Genomic DNA, 19,371 nt, shown 5'->3' on the forward strand with positions numbered 1-19,371 from the left:
GCACAGCCAAAATTCAAAAGATAAAACACAATTTCAATTGCTTAAAAAAAGTCTCAAGACCACAGAAGTCAGGCATCCCACGCAGGGTCACAGTCTGAGGTGGCAAACCGGGAGCCAGCCAGCCTACAGAATCCCAGCACCCCTCTCTTACCTGCTTTGTTCTAAGCCCCGGTGGGAATCCAGGTACCTGGATCCACATACCTGCATCAGTCTCAGCACACTGCCTGGTTCCTTCTGGACGTTCACTACCAGTAGGTCTCCTCTCCTAAACACATCCCTGGGAACTCAGTGCCATGTACAGAGGAAGAAACTGAGGTGCTGAACGGTTCAGTGAATCCAGCCAGTCTGAGGCAGAACCGTAGCTCCTGACCACACATTAGCTGCTGGGGGGCAGCTTCCGGCTCTCCTAAGCACCTTTATGCTCTGCGTCTTGCCGATTCTCATCAGTGCACATAGCACGCGCCCTGCCCAGAGCTCAAGGAGCACAGGCAGGTCAGAAATCCGGGTGTGCCAGGCTCCAGAGCCTGTCCTTGCCCCCACGCCTGCCCTGCCATGAGGGCAGAATGGGGCTGATGGGTAACCCAGTGCAGAAGCCCACAGATATCCACACACACACCATGGCTTTATTATTTGTATAAATCTTCAAAAGCACATTTCCTGGATCTGCAGCCAGGGCAGACGCCAGAGGCAGCAAGGCGGGGGGGTGGTGTCGCTCCGTCCAGAGTGCGAGGGTGGCTGGAGGCGGCGGCGATGGCCGCAGGCTCACTTGAGGCGATAGAGGACCTTGCGCTGCATGCGGTGTTGGATCTCGCCCCGCCGCAGCATGAGCTGCAGGACCTTGTGGATGGCGTGCTCCGGGTATTTCTGCGGGACACAGGGTGGGGTGAGAGGTGTGCCCCCAGACACCCCACCATTCAGAAGCCCAGGTGCCCCCTGCTCATGGGAACTTTCCAGCCTTCACGACCTACCACTTTGCATCCTAAATCGGCTCACCTGTCCTAAGCATCTACTACATACCAAGCTTTGTTCTATATCTTCACCAACTCATTCCACCCCTCAACATCCCTGAGCAGCTGGTACGTGATCATTTTACATTTTACAGGGGAGGAAACTAAGGCACAGAGAGGCTAAGTCATTTATTCCATGGACTGGAGCCCACCAGGCTCCTCCTCCACAGGATTTCCCGGCAAGAATACTGGAGTGGGTTGCCATTTCCTCCTCCAGGGGCTCTTCCCATTCCAGGGACTGAACCGAGGTCTGCCACGTCTCCCTGCACTGGTAGGAGGGTTCTTTACCACTCCTGACATCCCCGAACTCCTCTAAGCGTTGGTCTGCTCACCCCTCGAATGGGTGGGGTACCACCTGCCACATAAACTGCCCTAAGTATGAAGAGGAGATGACAGACACAAAGGGGAGCTGAGCCCAGAAATTGGACTGTCTGTGTGACTTCAGAGATGGTGACAAGTTCCCCATAGCTTCTAGAAGGCCCTTCCACCATCTATGGGATCAAGAGCTCTGTCCCCAGCAGGGTGGAAGGCTCACCCTCTGGTTCTGCCTCTCTCAACCCCACAAAGGGCAGGCAAGGAAGGGAAGGGAGAGACAAAGGGCTGGGGGAGCCTGGGAGGGTCCCATCAGAACCTCAGCCCCCTGTCCTGTCCCCTTAATGTTGACAGAGAAAGTCGCGAGGGGAGAGCACTGGGGACAGGCCTGGGCCCAGGAACAGCCACCCCTACCCCATCCCAGGCTGGCCTGCTGAGTGCAGGACATACTGCAGGGCGGGTGGGAACCTGCCCCGGGAGGCCCACCTGCTTGGTGAAGTCCTGGATGATGCTGTGCTCAGACACCTGGGAGCCGATGGCGAAGCGGCGCTTGAGCTGCTTCTCGATGCGGCTCAGCAGCTCCTGGTCCTCCTGGCTGGTGAAGCCTTCCACCCCTGTGGGCACGAGGAGGGAGGCGGGTCGGTAGGTGGGGACCTCAGTCTGCCCACAGTGGGGAAGAGTCAGCCAGGCCCAAGAAAGAACATGAGAGGAAGACAGAGAGGGAGCCTAGGACAGCCAGGGCCTGAGGGAGAGGATGGACAGAGGCCTGGAATCAAGGACAGGGCAGGCGTGAGCAGAGGGATGCTGCAGGCAGAGGGCATAGCAAGTGCAAAGATTCAGAGGTGGGAAATGTGCCCACTTCATTCAAAACCTAGTTGTGGGGCCAGGGACGCAGCCAGAGGGGGGACCAGAGTGGGGCCAGGTCCCACGAGCTGGAGGCCACAGCACAGGTTTTTCTGATTCTGGTGAGTAGAGCAGCCACTGGAGGGCCCTGAGGACAGCACCTAGACCCCAGGCAGCTAGACAAGTCAGGAAGACTTCCTGGAGGCGACTGCATCAGGATGGAAAGCTAGAGGGGACCCAGTAGTGACCCAGGAGCATGCAGGCTGTCCCGGAGACCACATCTGTGAGGCACCCCAGGCAGCCCTGGCAAGCAGCTCCTGATTTCCGACAACTGCTGGAAGGGGTCTCCTCTGCTGACCCAGGCCTGCAGAGGCCTTGGTTTTTCAGCTAGAGAGAGCTGGAGGCGGGGCGAGGGGGGAAGCCACTGAGAGGGACTTCGAGGCTTCAGGTTGAAATGAGTTCACAAGGCAAACTCTTATATAGCCTGCAAAGCCCAACTCTAATTACCCTGCCCCAAACCATACCCACCCTATGCCCTCAAACATCCGAGGGAGCCCTCCATAGGCAAATGTCTCAGGGAACAGAAAGCCCCTCCAGGGCAGAGACTGAGTCATCATCACCAAGGGGAGGGCAGAGGCAATCAGCCCCCACCCACCTCCCCAGCTCCAGCCACACTGGCCCTTGAGCACACCAACCCTGCTGTCCCTGGGGTCGTGCCACTCAGCCCTCCCTCTACCTGGGAGCCCATCCCCACACTCCAGGTAGCCAGCTGTCCACTCATGTCCATCCCTGCTTCCTGCCACCTCCTGAAAGCCCACCCTGGACCACCTGATGGGGACACAGTCCCACCCCTCCCCAACACACCCAACCTGCTGGAATTCTCCCCTCCGCACTCTTCATTCCCTGAGTTTGGCATGTCTGCCTCTGCTGTGTCTCCCCAGGAGGAAGGTGGGGACTCAAGAGATCTGCTCGCTCCTGCCCTCCCAGGACCTCAAACAGCCCGGCAGATACTAAGCCCTATCTGCTGGCGAGGGAACAGATTCGTCCCAGGGGTGCCTGGCATACAGTCAATGCTCTATGAAGTCCACTAAGAGGCTTAGCCTGAAGCAGGCAGCAGGATAGGTGGCAGGACTGACAGCAGCCTGACCCACGCTGGCCTTGGGGTCAAGAGACCCACAATCTAGCTGGGAGAACGGCGACCAACCTTGGGCACCGTGAAAAGGCCTATCTGGATGTCAGTTTTCTCATCTCTTAACAGGGGAAGGACTAAGCACCCAACCTGGCTTCTGGGGGCAGCTGTAAGTAAAACGGGGGAAGAGCGTCAGAATCGCTCAAATGGTTACAACTCAACAAATAGGCCTGCCGAGTGCTGTTCTTAACCAATGATAAAACTGTGAGCCTTAATAACGGACTGGGCCTAAGAGGATTGTGCTCCAGGGTCTAGAGAGGCTGTTCTTCCTATCTTGGAAGAAAATGGCTCGTGGACGTGGGGACGGGGGAGTGGCTTCTTCACAGGAGGAAGCACAGAGACCTCAGCAAGGGCAAAGAAGCAACCAGGACAGCAGGAGCCCCAACCAGAGCCCACGGACCACCTGGCCTATCTCCCCACATCTGCTCACCTGACAGGGTGCCGGACAAGGCAGCGTCCAGCGTGGACACCTGGAAGAGCCTTAGCGCCTCCTCCACGTCTGCCTCCGTGGCGAAGGGCTGCAGCTTCATCTTGCTGAGGGCCTCAGCGATTCGCACGATGGCCTCCAGCTGCCTGCGTGGGAGCAACGGGACGCCAGGGTGCACTCAGTCCATTGTCCCTCTCCTGTCCAGCCCCTTCACAGGGAAGGCTGCAGGCTGTCCCCATGATCCATCTTCTTAGTAACAGAACCCCAACTTCTATTTCAGCACATGGCACCCAGCTACAAGACATTTCCCAATCTCCATCGCAACTAGGTGTGTCTGTGTAACTACGATGTGGCCAGTATGTTATAACTCCAAACATTTTATGGGAACTTTAGGAAGTGTCCTGAAAAAAAATAGGCCCTTCTTTCCTTTCCTTTCCTGCCACCTGGAATGCAAAGGTGATGGCTGGAGTTCCAGCAGCCATATTGGACAATGAGGAAAAGGCTGAGCCTGAAGGAGCCCAAGTTGCTGCTGATGACTGAAGAACCATCATGATTCTAGACTCCCTGCCCTCAAACATTTTCACATAAGATGGAAATAAACTCCCAATTAAGTGACTTTATTTGGACCTTCCACTATATAGAGCAAAACCCACTTCTATCTAATCAGTGCTGGAAGCAGAATTCAAATGAGGTAGGTCTGTTTAAGCTCTTAGTCACTCAACTGTATAAACTCACCACAGTGAAGAGAGTTAACAGCTAAGATAACCGAGGCCCAGAAAAGGAAGGCAATCTCTCAGCCATCACATGGTGGGCAGGAGGCAAGGGCCAGGTCTCCTGACTCCCATATGCCTGGACCTTCCCTCCCCCTCAGGCTTCCCTAAAATGGGGGAAGCTAGACAGAATTCAGAAGAGAGGGTTCCAGAGTTTCCCAACAGTAAACAAAGCAAAAGATACAGATAATTAGGGAGGCCACTGTTTTCACTCCTAAAGGAGTGGTCCCTGCCCAGCAGCCTGACCATGGCCGGCACCAGTGGGTCCCAGCCCCAGACTTGCAGGGCAGCCCTCGCCCTGTAAGCGAGGCCATGCATCAGCCCACCCGGCCCGCTCACCGGACGGTGATGGGGATGCTGGAGCGCCGGTCACTGTCCCTTTCGTGCTGACGGGCCCCGCTCCGCATGATGATATACCGGTTCTTCAGCTTCTCTGCGGCCTCTGCTGACAGCCGGGGGCCACACTTCCTGCAGGACAGGGGTTGGGGAGAGCAGCTGCCATGAGAGCGGGAAGGAATCTTGGGGCACCCACCCTGGCCGGCCTCTGCTGGCTTGCAGACACAGTTTCTGGGCCCACCAGATGGCAGGCTCACAGCGGTGCTTCCCCCCAACACATTCAGGGATGAGATGCACAATGATACCCACGAGAGGACCCTGGTGACTGCTGTCCAGGGGCTGGAAGCATGCCAGATTGGGGGTGAGGGGCGGGAAGGGTGGCAGTGGGGGGCATTTGGTCAGATCCACCTGCACTCTATCCCCTCCACCCCACTGCCCCGCCCCAAGCCAAATGACAGTCACTGGTTCAGGGGAACCTCAGATCACCTACTCCAGGACTTCCCTGGTGGCTCAGATGGTAAAGAATCTGTCTGCAATGCAGGAGACCTGGGCTCGATTCCTAGGTTGGGAAGATCCCCTGGAGAAGGGCATGGCAACCCACTCCAGTATTCTTGCCTGGAGAATCCCATGGACAGAGGAACCTGGAGAGCTACTGTCCATGGGGTCGCAAAGAGTTAGACACGACTGAGTGACCGAGCCCGGGGTAGGGGGGGGACTCCCCAAGGTCCCCCTGGGACCTGGCATCAAGGGATAAAAAAATTCAGGGCTCTCAGACTTCAGACACAACGGCCCAAGCCTCCAAGGGTGGGGCCATGAAGAGCTCATAATCATGACGAAGACCCTGGTATCACTGGGTACTGGGTCACTGGGACAAAAGTGATGAGGAGGCACCCACCCAAATGTAGTACTTCACCTCCCATCAGAAAGGCACTCAAAGATCCCTCTACCCTGGGTTTTAGCTTCAATAAGAGACAGAGGAGGTGCGTGTCCAGAACCTTGATACAAAAGTGAAAAGCACAGCCTGTGGAGCCAGGCACCTGGGTTCAAATCCTGGCTCCACTAGCTCCTGCCTGCAGCCTTGGACAAGTTACTTAACCTTTCTTTGCCTCAGCTTCCACATCTGTAAAATGGGATGACAATATATCAACATCACAGGTTTGGGGAGAGGAATAAAGTTCGCTTATATGTACAATAATCAGAGTTCCCTGGTGGTCCTAGCGGTTAGGATTTGGTGCTTTCACTATTAGGGCCCAGGTTCAATCCCTGGTCAAGGAACTGAGATCCTGCAAGCTGTGCAGCGCCACTCAAGTTTTAAAAATTAAAAAACTGCTCAGAACGACACCTGGCACAGAATCATCACTATGTGTATGACTACCATCACTGGCAGTCTGTGAGAACAACAATATTTAAGGCTGCAGCTGCTGCGCACTGAAGTGTTTATTTGGCGCAGGGCCGTGCCAAGCGCTCACGCGTCATCTTGTGTGACTCTTACAAAAACCTGAGGGCACAACCACCCCGGGAAAGCGAGGCTCAGAGGTCAGCTGACTTGCCCAGGGCCACACAGTGCGGGCAGGCGTTACCAGAGACCATGTCCACAACGCCTCCCCACACGTCAGAGTCAAGGGGGTCTTCAAGGCCATCTAAACCTCCACCCTCACTTTAGCAACGGGGAAGCCGGGGCCAGGAGCCACGGGGTGGGGGAGTGTGCAGGGGAGGAAGCAGCAGAGCTAAACCCTATCCCAGGCCTCCTGAAAGGGCTCTCCCCGACCAGGAAGACTGGCAACCCCACCCCCGGGGGCCTGTGTCCAGGACTCACGTGCGGCAGTAGGCGATGAACTTCTTCAGCTTGGCCAGGTCGATCTCGCCCTCCACGGCCTGGGCCTGCGTCAGTGCGCTCACATGCAGCGTGATGACGTGTTTAGCCAGCATCTGGGAGGCAGAGGGGACCCGGGGTCAGCCCACAGGCCTTCCCGAGCCAGGTCCCAACACAGAGCTGGAGCAGGCGGGGAGGGAGAGCTCCCAGGGCTAGAACCAGGGCAGAGGAGGTGGCCCTTCTTTCCTTGGGGGCTGTCAGCTGGTAAGACAACCTGCGGAGCTGCCAGGCCCTCCCTGGCGCCCTGAGGCGGGGCGAGGCTGCCTGAGAACAAACCTCCACCCAGGGAGGCCAAGCAGAGTGAGACAGAGGCAGACCACCCTGAGACGAGACCCAGCTGGGCCCTGCACCTCCAGGCTTGTCTGCTACACAAGCCCTTGAGTTCCTCCAGAAAGACTGAACAGAACTGGGGTTCTGATATTTGCAATCAAAGGTCAACTCCCTCATTCCACATACAAAGAACAGACGCCCAGGCAATGAGTGACCCCAAATCAAACCGCATGTGGTACACAGGAGAGGCAGGACCAGGGACCCCCATGTAGTGTTGCTGGAGTCTGCAACCCACCTCCTTGGGGGCCCACTGACAGGCTGATCTGGTAGCCGGGACTCTGGACCCTTGAAGCCCCTAGTCTGCCCACCCTCCCCCCACCGAGACCTGCAGGCCTGGGAGGAGCCCAGCGCCTACGCACCACATCCCTCTCCTCGTTGTGCTCGTCCTTCACGATGAAGATCATGTCGAAGCGGGACAGGATGGTGGGCATGAAGTCGATGTTGTCCTCCCCCTTTGTTTCATCCCAGCGGCCGAACACCGAGTTGGCAGCAGCCAGGACGGAGCAGCGGGAGTTGAGGGTGGTGGTGATGCCAGCCTGAGAGGGGAGTGTGGGGGCGGCAGAGGACAGAGATGAGAACTCGGGGTCACAGCCTTCTCAGGACACACACCCACACACACGATTCCAGGACCACTCCTGCAATCAACAGAGGCTCGGCCACTCAGGACAGCCGGAGGACGTGGCCAGGGCCCAGCCTCTCCCAGCACTCCCGGCATGGCCGGGCCAGGCCACACTGTGGCTGAGCGGGCCCCTGGGGAGGGCACTCACCTTGGCGATAGAGATGGTCTGCTGCTCCATGGCTTCGTGGATTGCCACACGGTCATCCTCTCGCATCTGTGTGGAAGAGAGGAATGTCCACCAGACCCAGGTGAGGGGGCTGGGGCGCAGCGGCAGCAGGAAACCCTACAGGAGCTACTGTTCCTAAGTCCCCACTCTGTGCCAGCCAATGGCAGGAACCAGGTCACCTCTAGTCATGGGGATAACGTGTGGGCTTAGCTCGTCTCCCCACTCTAGGTTCGGAGAGGTTTATTACATCCCCGTAGTGATGGGAGGTCTCTATCTCATCAAAGGGGGTTTCTGCCATTCACACCCCCAGCCCACGGCCGCCAGGTGCCACCAGCACTGAGCCACCCCCTCACCCAGCCGGGTTCACCTTGTCAAACTCATCAATACAGACGACCCCTCCGTCGGCCAGGACCATGGCTCCGCCCTCCATGATGAAGTTCCGGGACGAGGGGTCCCTCATCACCGAGGCTGTCAGGCCGGCCGCGCTGCTGCCCTTCCCAGATGTGTACACCTGGGGGAGGGCAACGGGAGGGTCAGGGCCCAACACAGCCCCCAGGCCCTGACCGCGTTAAGTCCAGGGTCCCCCAGAGCTGGAGCTCGCCTAGGGTCACACATCACAGCGGGGTGCAGAGCACAGACAATCTCAGCGTTCCTCCTCTGATGGGAGGCCACCAGCTGCAGCTGGCCTGGAGGTTCTCCCCAGGGCTATTCACATCCATCAATCACCTGAGCCCAACTGTCTCATGAACAGCCCCTGGGAGCTGGGCTCACTGAGGAGTAAACTGAGGCTGAGAGAAGTGACACCCTCCCAGCAGAGTGGACACTGGACTCTCCGGAAAGGCTTCCCCACCCTGAGTCCCATCATCTCTGTAGGGACCTGAGAACCACACGCTGCCAAGGGGCCTTTGAACTGTGGCAAGTCCAAAGCAAAGTGTGCTTAAGTGTACTAAATACATACGGATTTCAAAGTTAGTGCTAAAAAGAACGCAAGTTATCTTCTTCATGTTCTGTGTTAAACCACATGCTGAAATAATAACATTCTACATACTTGGATTAAACAGAATTATTAAAATTGTGTACATGCATGCTCAGTCATGCCTGACTCTTTTGCAAGCCCAGAGACTGTAGCCCACCAAGCTTGTCTGTGCATGGGATGCCCAGTCAAGAATACTAGAGTGGGTTGTCATGTCCTTCTCAGGGGATCTTCCCGACCCAGGAATAGAACCCGTGTCTCCTGTGTTAGTAGGGTGGTTCTTGACCACTGAGCCACCTGGGAAGCCTATCACCACTTTCTTTTGCTTTTCTAAGAGGTTATAGGAAACGTAAACTCCCCGAGGCTCACAGCTGGAGTCCACGTGTCTCCACCGGGCAGCACTGGCAGAGGACCCCTGGGCCACCTCGCGTCTACCCAGAGGCCACACTTCCCCCATAAGACCACGCGGCCATCCTCACCCCACTCCGATCCCCCAGATATGCTGATCACCACACAGGAGACCCGGCTGACCGGACACTCGGGTTCAAATCCCTGTGTTAGCACATAATAGCCATGGGACCTTGGGCAAGACGCTGAGCGGTTCTGTACTCGTTTCCTCATCCATGAAAGAGGGGTGACAGGACCTACCACCCAGAGCTGAGGTGAGCGGTGAATGAATTGAGACACGGAAGCACCACACACAGCACCTGGGCCTTGACTTTGACCATGACTGCTATCAATGTGCAGACTCAGTGGATGGATAAACTGAGGCTGAGAGACTGGGTGACCTGCTCAAGGCCCACAGCCAACTACTAGCAAGGCTGAGACCCAAACCCTATTTGGTCCATCGCTCCGCCCGCTGCCCCAAACCTACAGGCACCGTCCATCCCCTTCTTCCTCTCTCCCCCGTGGCCCCTCCTGCACCTTCCTCCCTGTGGGGAAGCCAGGGCAGGCAGAGGTCATCCGGGACACTCACCCCGATGGGGGAGCACTTCTCCACGAACTTCAGCAGCTGGGACTTGGCCGTCCCCGGGTCCCCCAGCATTAACAGGTTGATGTCTCCTCGGCGAGTGAGGCCGTCTGGCAGCCTGGGGGGACGGGCAGGAAGGCCAGGTGAGCAACAGGAGAATCAGCAAGGGCAGGTTGGTCACAGAGGCCTGGCTACCACTCCCACCCCACCACGTCATAAGCCCTGGAGTAGGTGGGACACAGGGGCTCTGGCCTGAGAGCCACGTTCATAGCCAGCTGTATCCCCTAGCCTCCTCTGTCCGCCACCCAGGAAGGGGAGGGTCAAAGGAAATGGCACCAAGAGCTGGGCTTGGGCACACACAGACAGCATCTGATAAACACGTGCCCCAGCTGGAGAGACGGGCGCCAGCGGGCTGCTGGCGGTACCGTGGATCAGAAACCGCGAGGGCAGGCTCCAGGCCAGGACATGCGCCTGTTAGCAGTCCCTTTAATGCTCTACACCTCAGTTTCCTCATCTATGAAATGGGCTCAACCGTAGCTTTCTCATAGGGCTAACTTGGGGACTGGGTTGCAAACACATGAAAACACTCCAAAGACCGTTTGGCACATGGTAAGAACTCAGTAACTGGTAGCTGCCAGTAACATCATCACTGTCTATATCTCTACTGTTTCAGAATCTCAAAAGGACAAATGATGTCCCCTGAGTGTTAGGCTTCCATCTGTCGTATTCATATGGACATCTGGGTACAAAGGGGTGGTGTCTCTTGCCTAAAATTGCATAGTAAATAAGTAGTTATCAGAGATTTAATCCCCAGTCTCCAGACTCCACACCCAGAGCTCTCTCCACTGCATCTGTCAGGTCCCCCAAGTGCCCCACCTAGCCAGGGTCGGGGGAACTGCTCTGGAGGGAGGGTGTGGATTGGCTCCCTGCCAGCTGACAACAACCCTGAGAGGTGGGAAGGGTGCCTGAGAGTAGGAGGTGGGACTGAGAGTCCCGGGCAAATGGAAAGAGTATTCCCGTCCTGCCCATCTGGCAGCTGCCCTGCTGTGGGCAAGTCACCCATCCCCTCCCTGGACCTGAGAAGGCTTGGACCCCCACCTCTTTCGGGAGCCCCCGAAGAGCAGGCAGGCGATGGCCTTCTTCATGTCAGTGCCCCCAAAGATGGAGGGGGCGATGCTCTTGGAGATGAGCTCATAGACGTTGGGGAGGGAAGCCAGCCGCCGGAACTCCTCCTCCTCCTGCGGGGTCACGGCGCCGGCAAAGGTGCGGCCTGGGCGGGCAGAGCGGGTGCAGGTGTGTGAAGGCCCACCCTCCCAGCCCAGGGCCTGCCAGAGGGCAAGGCCCTCAGAGCTGGGCAGCAGGAGCATCAGTCTGAGCAGACAGACCCCACTTCTTGCCCGAGAGCTGGGTCTGCGTGCTCCAGGCTCCAATGAGCAAGGGGAAGACCTGGAGGGGGGTGTGAGGCGTTGGGCCAGATCAAAGGGGCCTCAGGGACCACCAGGATGTCTTCCATCTTGCTGAGGGCAGTGACAGGTATCTTTGGTATGAAAGCACTGTTCTCCCCGGCTGCCGTGCAGAACAGAGTGTAGGGGTGGGGGTGCAGACAGGGGGACTAGGAGGAGGCCAGGGGACGGACAAGGGGGGTCGGTCCAAAGCCCACTCACCGGAGCCATCTGTGTCCACCTGGATGCCCAGGACCCGGATGTAGGCGCTCCGGATGCCCACACCCACTCTGTCGCGGCCCCTGTTGGAGGTCAGGCCAAACTTCTTGATGGAGTAGATGCCCATGATGGTGACCCTGTTCCCAGGGACGACCTTGTCACACAGGTACCTGAGAGGAGGGTGGGGAGGAAGGAGGAAGAAGGTGAGAGTCTGGTGGGGGCAGGAGCCCCTGGCTCCTACCACCCCGTCATGCTCGCCGTTCACCTCAGCATCTCTACAGGAGGCTTCATGAGCTGATCTGGCTCTAGCCGCCGCCCCGCCCCAGGGCTCTCTCCCTCTCACCACGACCCAGCCCACACGTGGACGGCCCAGCTGCTGGAAGGAGGACAATCCTCAGTCTGGCGGCGGCCTGACTGGGTGGGGTCAGAAGGCCCACCCCCAGCCCCTCAGGGTCCCCATCTCCACCTGGCCTGCTGTCAAAAGCGCTGCAAGGCTCCCCTCAGCCATCTCAGGGGAAGCCTTCCTCCTGATGCCCTCCCAGCCTCCCTGCAAGGGCCACTCCCCATTTTTGCCTCTTCACAGCTCCATGAAGCTCAGGCAAGTCATTTTGCACCTGGACTTTAATCTTCTTTTTTTAAAAAAAAAAAGCTGCATCAAGGAAGTCTCCAAGCCCCTCCAGCCAGAACCATGCCCCCGTGCAGCATGGACAGGACTCTGGGGCATATATTCGTACTCTGCCACTTACGAGCTGTGTGACCTCAAAAAAGTCACTGCACCTCTCTGAGCCTGGAGGGGTTTGATAAAGTGATCTGACTTGCTGGGTTGCTATGCGATCAAGTGAGGTACCAGACCCAGAAGCGCATTAGGCAACAGAAAGTCCCATCCCCAAAGGACCCTCACTGTCATTGTTAACATTCTGGGACTCCTCTCTTCCCAGATCCCACTTCTTCAGCTTTAAATCTAACCTCAGACTGCACAAATAATCTAACACCAAATACTTAGTTTGTATGAAGGAACCATGGTAAACACTTCATATGCATTTTCTACTTTAAATCTCCCAGCAGTGATGAGGGATTAAGGCCCATCACTGTCCCCATTTTCCTGGTGAGAAGACTGAGGCTCAGTGAGTTCACATCACCTGCTCAGCAGTCTGACCACTACACCTTCCACCCTCGCTGAGGGAGCTAACCATCTGGGGATCCCCTCGTCCGAAAAGCGTACTGCACAGACTATCTGGTTGAGGTATCAGGGTGCGTGAGCCCAGGTGAAGAAGCCCAGTCCCTATCTCCATGCCATCCTCCCAGGCCCTGGAAGGGGACGGGGCCGGCCCAGCACCCTCTCCCCACTTTCGGATTACCCAGCAACATCCAAGAAGAGTCTTAACAGAAAGCCCGGGATAGGACTCAGCCTGGGAAGAGGGTCCTCTCCACCCTGCTGGCCGTCCAGCTGTGCCACCTCGGGCCTCCCGGCTCTAAGACAGCCAGGGAGACGGTGGGAACAATGCAGGCAGCAGCAGCCAGGACCCCCCCCTCTCAGGGAGCTGGTCACACGTGAGACTGACCCGCCCCTGCAGAACACTGGGAGACGACGGGAGGAAGCACCAGGCACGGAGAAAGTTTCCATAACCAGCCCTCTTCCTCGCTCCCCACTGCACTCGGGTCCACATACAGCCCCTGATACACAGCGGCGGGAGGCATGGCCAGCCAGCCTGCTCACAGCCCTGAGCCAGTGTCGGGGGGCACAGCCAGGGGCCCACTCACCGGTCACAGTAGAGCTGCATATGCCGGGGCATCTCCCCATGCGGCACAGCGTCTGGCAGCTCCTGCAGCTTCAGGGTCTGGAAGTCCACGCACTTGCACTTGTCTGGCATGATGAAGTACGGGTCCAGTGGACACTTGGGGCGCCCAGCCTGATCCCTGTAAGGACAGAGGAGAAAAGAGTCACCAGAGCTACCCCCAGAGCCCCAAGCCCAGGGAACCCATCACACAAGTCAGCGACAAGCCTGGCCAGCGGCAAGTTGGGGGTCTCCAGGACAAGCTCGGGGAAGGCGGCTCGGCGGGGGAAATACATGGGGTTAGGGTTGGGGAGGCCTGCTTGGAACCTGGCTCTCCTGTTAACCTGTGTTAGACAGCCACATGGGGGTGTCTGGCAGGCAGCCAGACTGGAGTCTGGGGTTCAGTGGAAACACACATCTGCATGTCCTCTGCACTCAGGGTACTCCAAAACCCAGACCAAAAAGGAATTAAGTGTAGAAAAGAGAAGTGTGGCTGAGGCCTGAGGTTAGGAAGCAGAGGGGAACCAGCGGCCAAAAGGGTGAGGGCCCTGAAGCTCAAGGTCAGCAATCATCTTCTGAAAGGAGCCAGAGACACATATTTTCCTTCTATGGGCCACAAGGCCACAGGCAACGCAGCCATATGCCACATGTAGACCCAGGAGCCTGGCATGTTCCTGGGCTTCCGCTCCAGACCTGCCCCAGCGAGCCAGGGATTGAAGACGCCAGGTGGACTCCCCACCCCGGGCCCCTGCACGGGCTGCCTGGGCTCCCTGAAGGGACAGAACTCACCACCAAAGAGGGGCAGGGGGACACCACCTGTTCTCAACCCCAAGACCCAGGACGTCCGCTTGGCTCTACGCCCACAGGGCACGCCGCAGCCCCAGCCCCTCCCAGCTGCAGGGCTTCATCCTCATCCTTCACACCTCCGCTCAGATGTCAACTCATCACCCCCCAGGTGCCACAGGGCCCACTCACGTGTTGCACTTCCGGGGCAGGGCATAGCCCTCCAGGCCGGGGCGCATGGCGATGTTGGTGAGCGTGCTGTGGCAGCTACGACACTGGATGGAGATGCGGGTGGCCTTGGCGCGGACCCCCGAGGCTGCAATCACGATGCCCGGGATCTTCACCAGGTGTGACATCGTGTCCGACTGCAACAGAGCCGCAGGGAGGGGGCTGGGTGAGGGGAGCCAGGGATGCCCGAGATCATGCAACAAGAATCTCTTCTATTCTAATGTCTGCTAAAGTATTTAGGCATAAAGTGCCATGTCTGTGATTTACTTTAAAATCCATCAGCAGAAGAAAGGAGAAAGCAAGTAAGGCAAAATATTAACAGCCATTAAACCCAGATGGAGTCATTACACTATTCTTGCTACTTCTTAAAAAAATATGTTTTTATTTGATTGTACCTGATCTTAGTTGTGGCACGCAGTGTGTCTGTGTGTTTGTGTGTGCGTGTTGTGTATTTAGTTGCAGCATGTGGGATCTAGTTTCCTGACCAGGGATTGAAGCCCGGCCCCCTGCATTGGAAGCAGAGTCTTAGTCACTGGGCCATCAGGGATGCCCCTCTCACTACTTTTGTGTGTGTGATATTTTCATAATAAAAAGCAAAATAAAACAAGAAAAGTTCCTTTTATCATCATCTTTTCTTCCTATTTCCAACAGGTTTTCTGGGACAGGCAGGAAGGCTATGGGTTCGAGCTGATGCCCTCCTAACGCCCCAGGAGGTGGAGGGGAGCAGGACGGAGGCTGGCCCTCTCTGGTGACTGAGACCACGGGCACACGTGGCTGTCATGGCCCAGGGGACCCCAGAACTGCCGACACCCCCCTCAGAGCTTGCTTTCTGGAAAACACTCTACAGAGTGCGGATCTGAGTCCTCGGGATCCCGGGGTTGGAAAGGACTGGGGCTGCCTCAGCCCCTAGGCCACCCTGACGAGCGATCCTTGTAGAGAGGGCTCCGCCTCTGTCACAGAACGCCCACCCAGGCAGGCCAGTCACTGGGTTTTCCAATGGGGCTGAGCAGAGGAAGTCTGTCCAAGTGGGGCTGAGGTTTGCTTTTCTGAGGGAACAGCTGCCCCAGGAAACAAGCCCAAGTTCACCTCCACGACAGGCGATGCTCAGTTTAGTTTCAAGTACGGTTCCACCTGCGCCTCCCCCGCGCCTCCCCAGCCTGGTGCAGGGCAGAGAGACAAAGCTAGCACACACCACAGCCTCCAGAGCCCACAGCTCAGCCCTGCTTCTGTAAGAGACGTGCCGCTGTGCCAACCAAGGAAGGTCTGGTGGGGCCCTGAACTGAGCAGCAGGACATGAGGGCTCCGGCAAAGACCAGTGCGTGGCCTTTTGGCAGCACAACCTGGGCCCGGACTTCACCAGGCACAGGCACGTGCATCCTTTCACTTGCTTCTCACAACAACCTTCTGACAGAAGAACCAACGTTCGACCCTCACCTGCTCCTCGGGAAACTCTCCTGGGTCCCACTCCTGCCTGCTTTATAAATTCTCCTTTCACTTGGCAGCCAGAGGAAGCACCTAAAGACAGAATCAGCCCACCCGCCTACTTACCTCTCAATCCGAGGCCCTGGCCACCTGGCTCTCCACTTGCTCCCTCCCCTCTCCTGCCCTGCCCTCACTGGGATCCAGCCACTGCGGCTGCCTCTGCCCCTCATCTGTCCCTTGAAACGGCTGCTGTCCCCACCCCAGAGCCTTTGCACCTGCTTCTCCTTGAGCCCGGAACACTCCTCCCTCGAGCTGTCACAGGGCCATGTATCCCTCAAGACTCGCCCCAACACCATTTCCTCAGAGAGGCCTTCTCCAACACCACGCGGCCCCTCAGCCCATCAGGTTGATCCCGTTTTTTCTTCTTTGTGGCTCATGTCCTGGGACCTGAAACCAGCTCACTGCTCCTTGTCTGTTTCTCTCACTATAAGCTGCACAGAACCAGGTACTGTCTGTCTACAGTGAGAGTCGAACCCAGCATCCGGTGTGAGGTAGCCACTCAAGAAATATTTGCTGGATGGCAGACTGGCCCTGCCCAGCTTTCCTGTGGCCCCATCACTGTCCAGTCACACTGACTGTCCTTTCCTTGGCCTGGTACACTCCTGACCCCTCACCTTGCAAGCTTTACACTAGCCATGCCCTGCCCTCCTCTCCCCACCCCGTGTTCCCTCCCAGCTGTTTGCACACTGCTCGTTCTCACCCACAGGCCTCCGCTCAGATGTCCCCTCTGGAAAGCAGCCTTCTCTATCTTTTCCAGAGGGGACCTATGCATTCTCATCACCTCCCAATTTCTCCCATTGCTCTCACAGTCACCTACAGTTATCGTGGGTGATGTTAACCATTTATCCAGTCTCCCAGGAAAAGAAGCTTGTCCTTGAGTTCACTACTGCTCCTCCAGGACCCAACTGATGTCCTGCGCACAGAAGGAGCTCAGCAAGCATCTGTCCAGGGAGCTAACTTTTCAGAGGCAGAAAGAGGCTCAGAAAGGGTGAGTGAGTCATTCAGGGTCACACAGCTGGCACTCAGGTCTCTCTCCAAAACCCCTCCACGCACACAGCCACCACCGCCTCCCTCCGAGGGGACCCACCTTCAGGCTACGGATGCTGGACGGAGTGGCGTCCGACTTGAGCATGACCTGGACGTCCTGGAGTACCTCGTCACCAGCAGGCCGCGGCCGGGTCACCTCGTCAGCCACCTCCTTGGCAGCTTCCTCCAGCTGGAGATGGGGAGGGGACAGGCTGTGAGTGACCAGAGCAGGGCCAGCCCTGGGGGTCCCAGGGCAAGGGTCCCGGGGCAGGGGTCCCACTCACCAGCTGCAAGTGCTCGGCTGGCTGCTTGTACAGGTAGTCAGCCAGCTCCTCGTCGAAGCTGGCCAGGTCCTCCATCTCCACCTCGATCCAGTACTCCCCCAGGTTATAATGCCGCTTGAGTTCATCCCTGGAGTAGGTGCGGGGAAGGGCAGAGAAGAGGAGGCAATACTGGCTGAGGAGAACCCACACCCTGAGTCTGCCCACACCACTGCCCCGCCACGAGCTTCCCAAACACATGGAGCTCCAGGTGGATCCACTATTTAACCCAGCAATCCGCTGCCCCCCCCCCCCCCAAGTCCCCCACACCCCAGTCAGAGGCATCTTCCAAAGCAAGCTCCATGGAAGCTGTCCAAGTCATCATCAAAGAACAGTTCAAAGTTCACAAACAAGTATGGGAGACTCTGACTGCAAACCAGCCCTTTCACTGGACTCCCTGGACCCTTTTACCCTCTCTCAGATACTAACAAGGCACACAGCTGGAACCTGGCGATGGAAGGCAGCAGAGACCGTGCCTGTCTTATCAACCACCAGACTCTTTTTACAGAGCATCCTGTGAGACTATTATCCCAAAAACGCTTTTGGGAGCCACTGACCTCCTCAGCCTCATCCCTTTCTACCTTACGTCCAGAGCCATATACAACAGTCAGTCTGGCTCTGAGAGCCCCTTGTTGTAACAAGCCACCCCACACTGCCCATGCAAGCACCTCCTGCTATCAGAAATGCCTTCCACACCAGATACTCTTCTCTCAGCTCTAGATCACCTGAAGCCTCCCCTAACTCCTCTTGTACACTCCTCCTTTGAGGCAATCATCACCTTGTAATTTACTTGGGCATGCCTAAGCCTCAGTCCCACTGATTCAAAAGCTCCTTGAGGGCAAGTAGTATGAATCTTTTCTTCTTTGTACCCTAGGGTCTGGCACACAGATGGTCAGTGTCAGCTGGTGCATGAATAAATGGAAGCAGGAGTGGCTATGCCCATTTTACCGATGAAGAAACTGAGGCTTGGAGAGACTGTCACTTGGAAGTCACTGAGCTAATAATGGATAAGGCCCGAGTTTGGACCTGCAAATCCACTCTCTCTGCATTTAAGGGTCTACAAGGATTTGGAGGGATGTCACCATTGTATAATGACTGGGAGCAGGAGCTTTGCCCAGCTCATTCAGTGCTGCAGCTCACCACCTAGAACAGCGGCTGGCATGCAGCAGGTACTCAATCAATAGAAGCTGACTGAGTGGAACGAATGATGAGTGAGCAAGTAAGGTAAAACATAACTACCTCTCCAGAGAACTGAAGATAACTCGCTTTACATAGTATTGCAGGCTACATAGAAGGACTATAAGAAACAGATGAATAGAAGCAAATCCTGGGAAAAGATGCAAAGGGTCCAGGTGACTCACTCAAAAGTTAACTTCAGACATGAAATGTACAAAACCAAACGCCATGAGGGTGCGGGGCCCCAGCGAGTGGAACTTAGCACGGCTGGGCCGCAGGTCCCCTCTTGTCCCGCTCCGGCACGCACCTGTACTTGAAAGTGAAGCCGGTGCGGTCGGTCCCCACCCGGTACTGTCGGAGGAACTCCTTGAAGCGCCTCTGCAGCTGCGATTTGCGGGCCTGCCCCTCATCGGCCGCGTTGTCGCCCCCGAAGCTGTCACTGTAGAAAATGCCGGGGTCGTCGAAGCCCGACATGACTGCACCTGACGCGGAACAAGGAGATAGAGCAGACTGGAGAGCAGATGAGGCTGTGCGGCGTTCCCTCCGACACGCAGGTCCTCGGCTCCGAGTGCGAGGCAGACGTGAGCCCGGTTTCGCCTCCCAGACTTCGACCCCAGCTCTCCCGTGAGACACCCCTGCCCAGCCCTACTGCGCCCCAAATGCAGACGCCGGCCGTCCCCCTGGGGGCTGGCTCCGAGGGGCTCACTCCCCGGCCCCTCCAGCCTCACCTCGGCCTTCCCGCGCTCCCCGGAACCGCAGACACAAGAGCCCCCACCGTCCACTGCCGCGTTTCGCGGGAAAAACCAGATGCAGCGTTTGGACGCCGCGGCCGCTGCGCCCTCATTGGTTCGCCGAGACCCCGAGGCCAGCGATTGGACCGCTCTGCGCCTGCGGGTCCCGCCTCCAAAGAAACTGCTGAAGGGGATTGGCTGCAGGGCGCAGGGCGTCGGGATACCTTCCTTCCGGGCTCCATTTTGCTTGCCGGACAATTTGGCGCGAAACTGAGCTGGAGGAAGCGGCGGGGCGGGGCGCAAAGATGGCGGAGGGGAGGGCCGAGGGCCAGGGTGGGTGTGCGAGGGCCCTGCTTTGTACTCGTCTTAAATCT

The 19,371-nt window shown here is 57.3% G+C and overlaps 1 protein-coding gene across 1 annotated transcript; it reads right to left on the reverse strand.

The window, feature by feature from the left end:
• Positions 1-603: 603 nt before the first annotated feature.
• MCM5 (minichromosome maintenance complex component 5) lies at positions 604-19,100 on the reverse strand. The gene is made up of 17 exons (XM_020883925.2): positions 18,995-19,100; positions 18,574-18,748; positions 17,055-17,181; positions 16,832-16,960; positions 14,227-14,399; positions 13,238-13,393; positions 11,480-11,646; positions 10,914-11,085; positions 9,822-9,933; positions 8,240-8,383; positions 7,855-7,920; positions 7,447-7,623; positions 6,701-6,813; positions 4,888-5,016; positions 3,782-3,924; positions 1,806-1,933; positions 604-864 (listed from the first exon to the last, which is right to left on the reverse strand). The coding sequence occupies exons 2-17, from the start codon at positions 18,738-18,740 to the stop codon at positions 763-765; spliced, it is 2,205 nt and encodes a 734-aa protein (XP_020739584.2). The 5' UTR covers positions 18,741-18,748; positions 18,995-19,100; the 3' UTR covers positions 604-762.
• Between the last annotated feature and the right edge of the window lie 271 nt (positions 19,101-19,371).

The sequence above is a fragment of the Odocoileus virginianus genome, chromosome 23 (genome assembly GCF_023699985.2).
Source record: "Odocoileus virginianus isolate 20LAN1187 ecotype Illinois chromosome 23, Ovbor_1.2, whole genome shotgun sequence".
NCBI lineage: Eukaryota > Metazoa > Chordata > Mammalia > Artiodactyla > Cervidae > Odocoileus > Odocoileus virginianus.

Excerpts from the sequence above, each read along its gene's own strand:
- MCM5 (XM_020883925.2), bottom strand. The coding sequence starts at position 18,740 with ATGTCGGGCTTCGACGACCCCGGCATTTTCTACAGTGACAGCTTCGGG. Across the intron at positions 7,921-8,239 it reads GTATTGATGAGTTTGACAAG|ATGCGAGAGGATGACCGTGT; the intron begins GTGAACCCGGCT and ends TCTTCCACACAG. Across the intron at positions 6,814-7,446 it reads ACAACGAGGAGAGGGATGTG|ATGCTGGCTAAACACGTCAT; the intron begins GTGCGTAGGCGC and ends TCTGCCTCCCAG.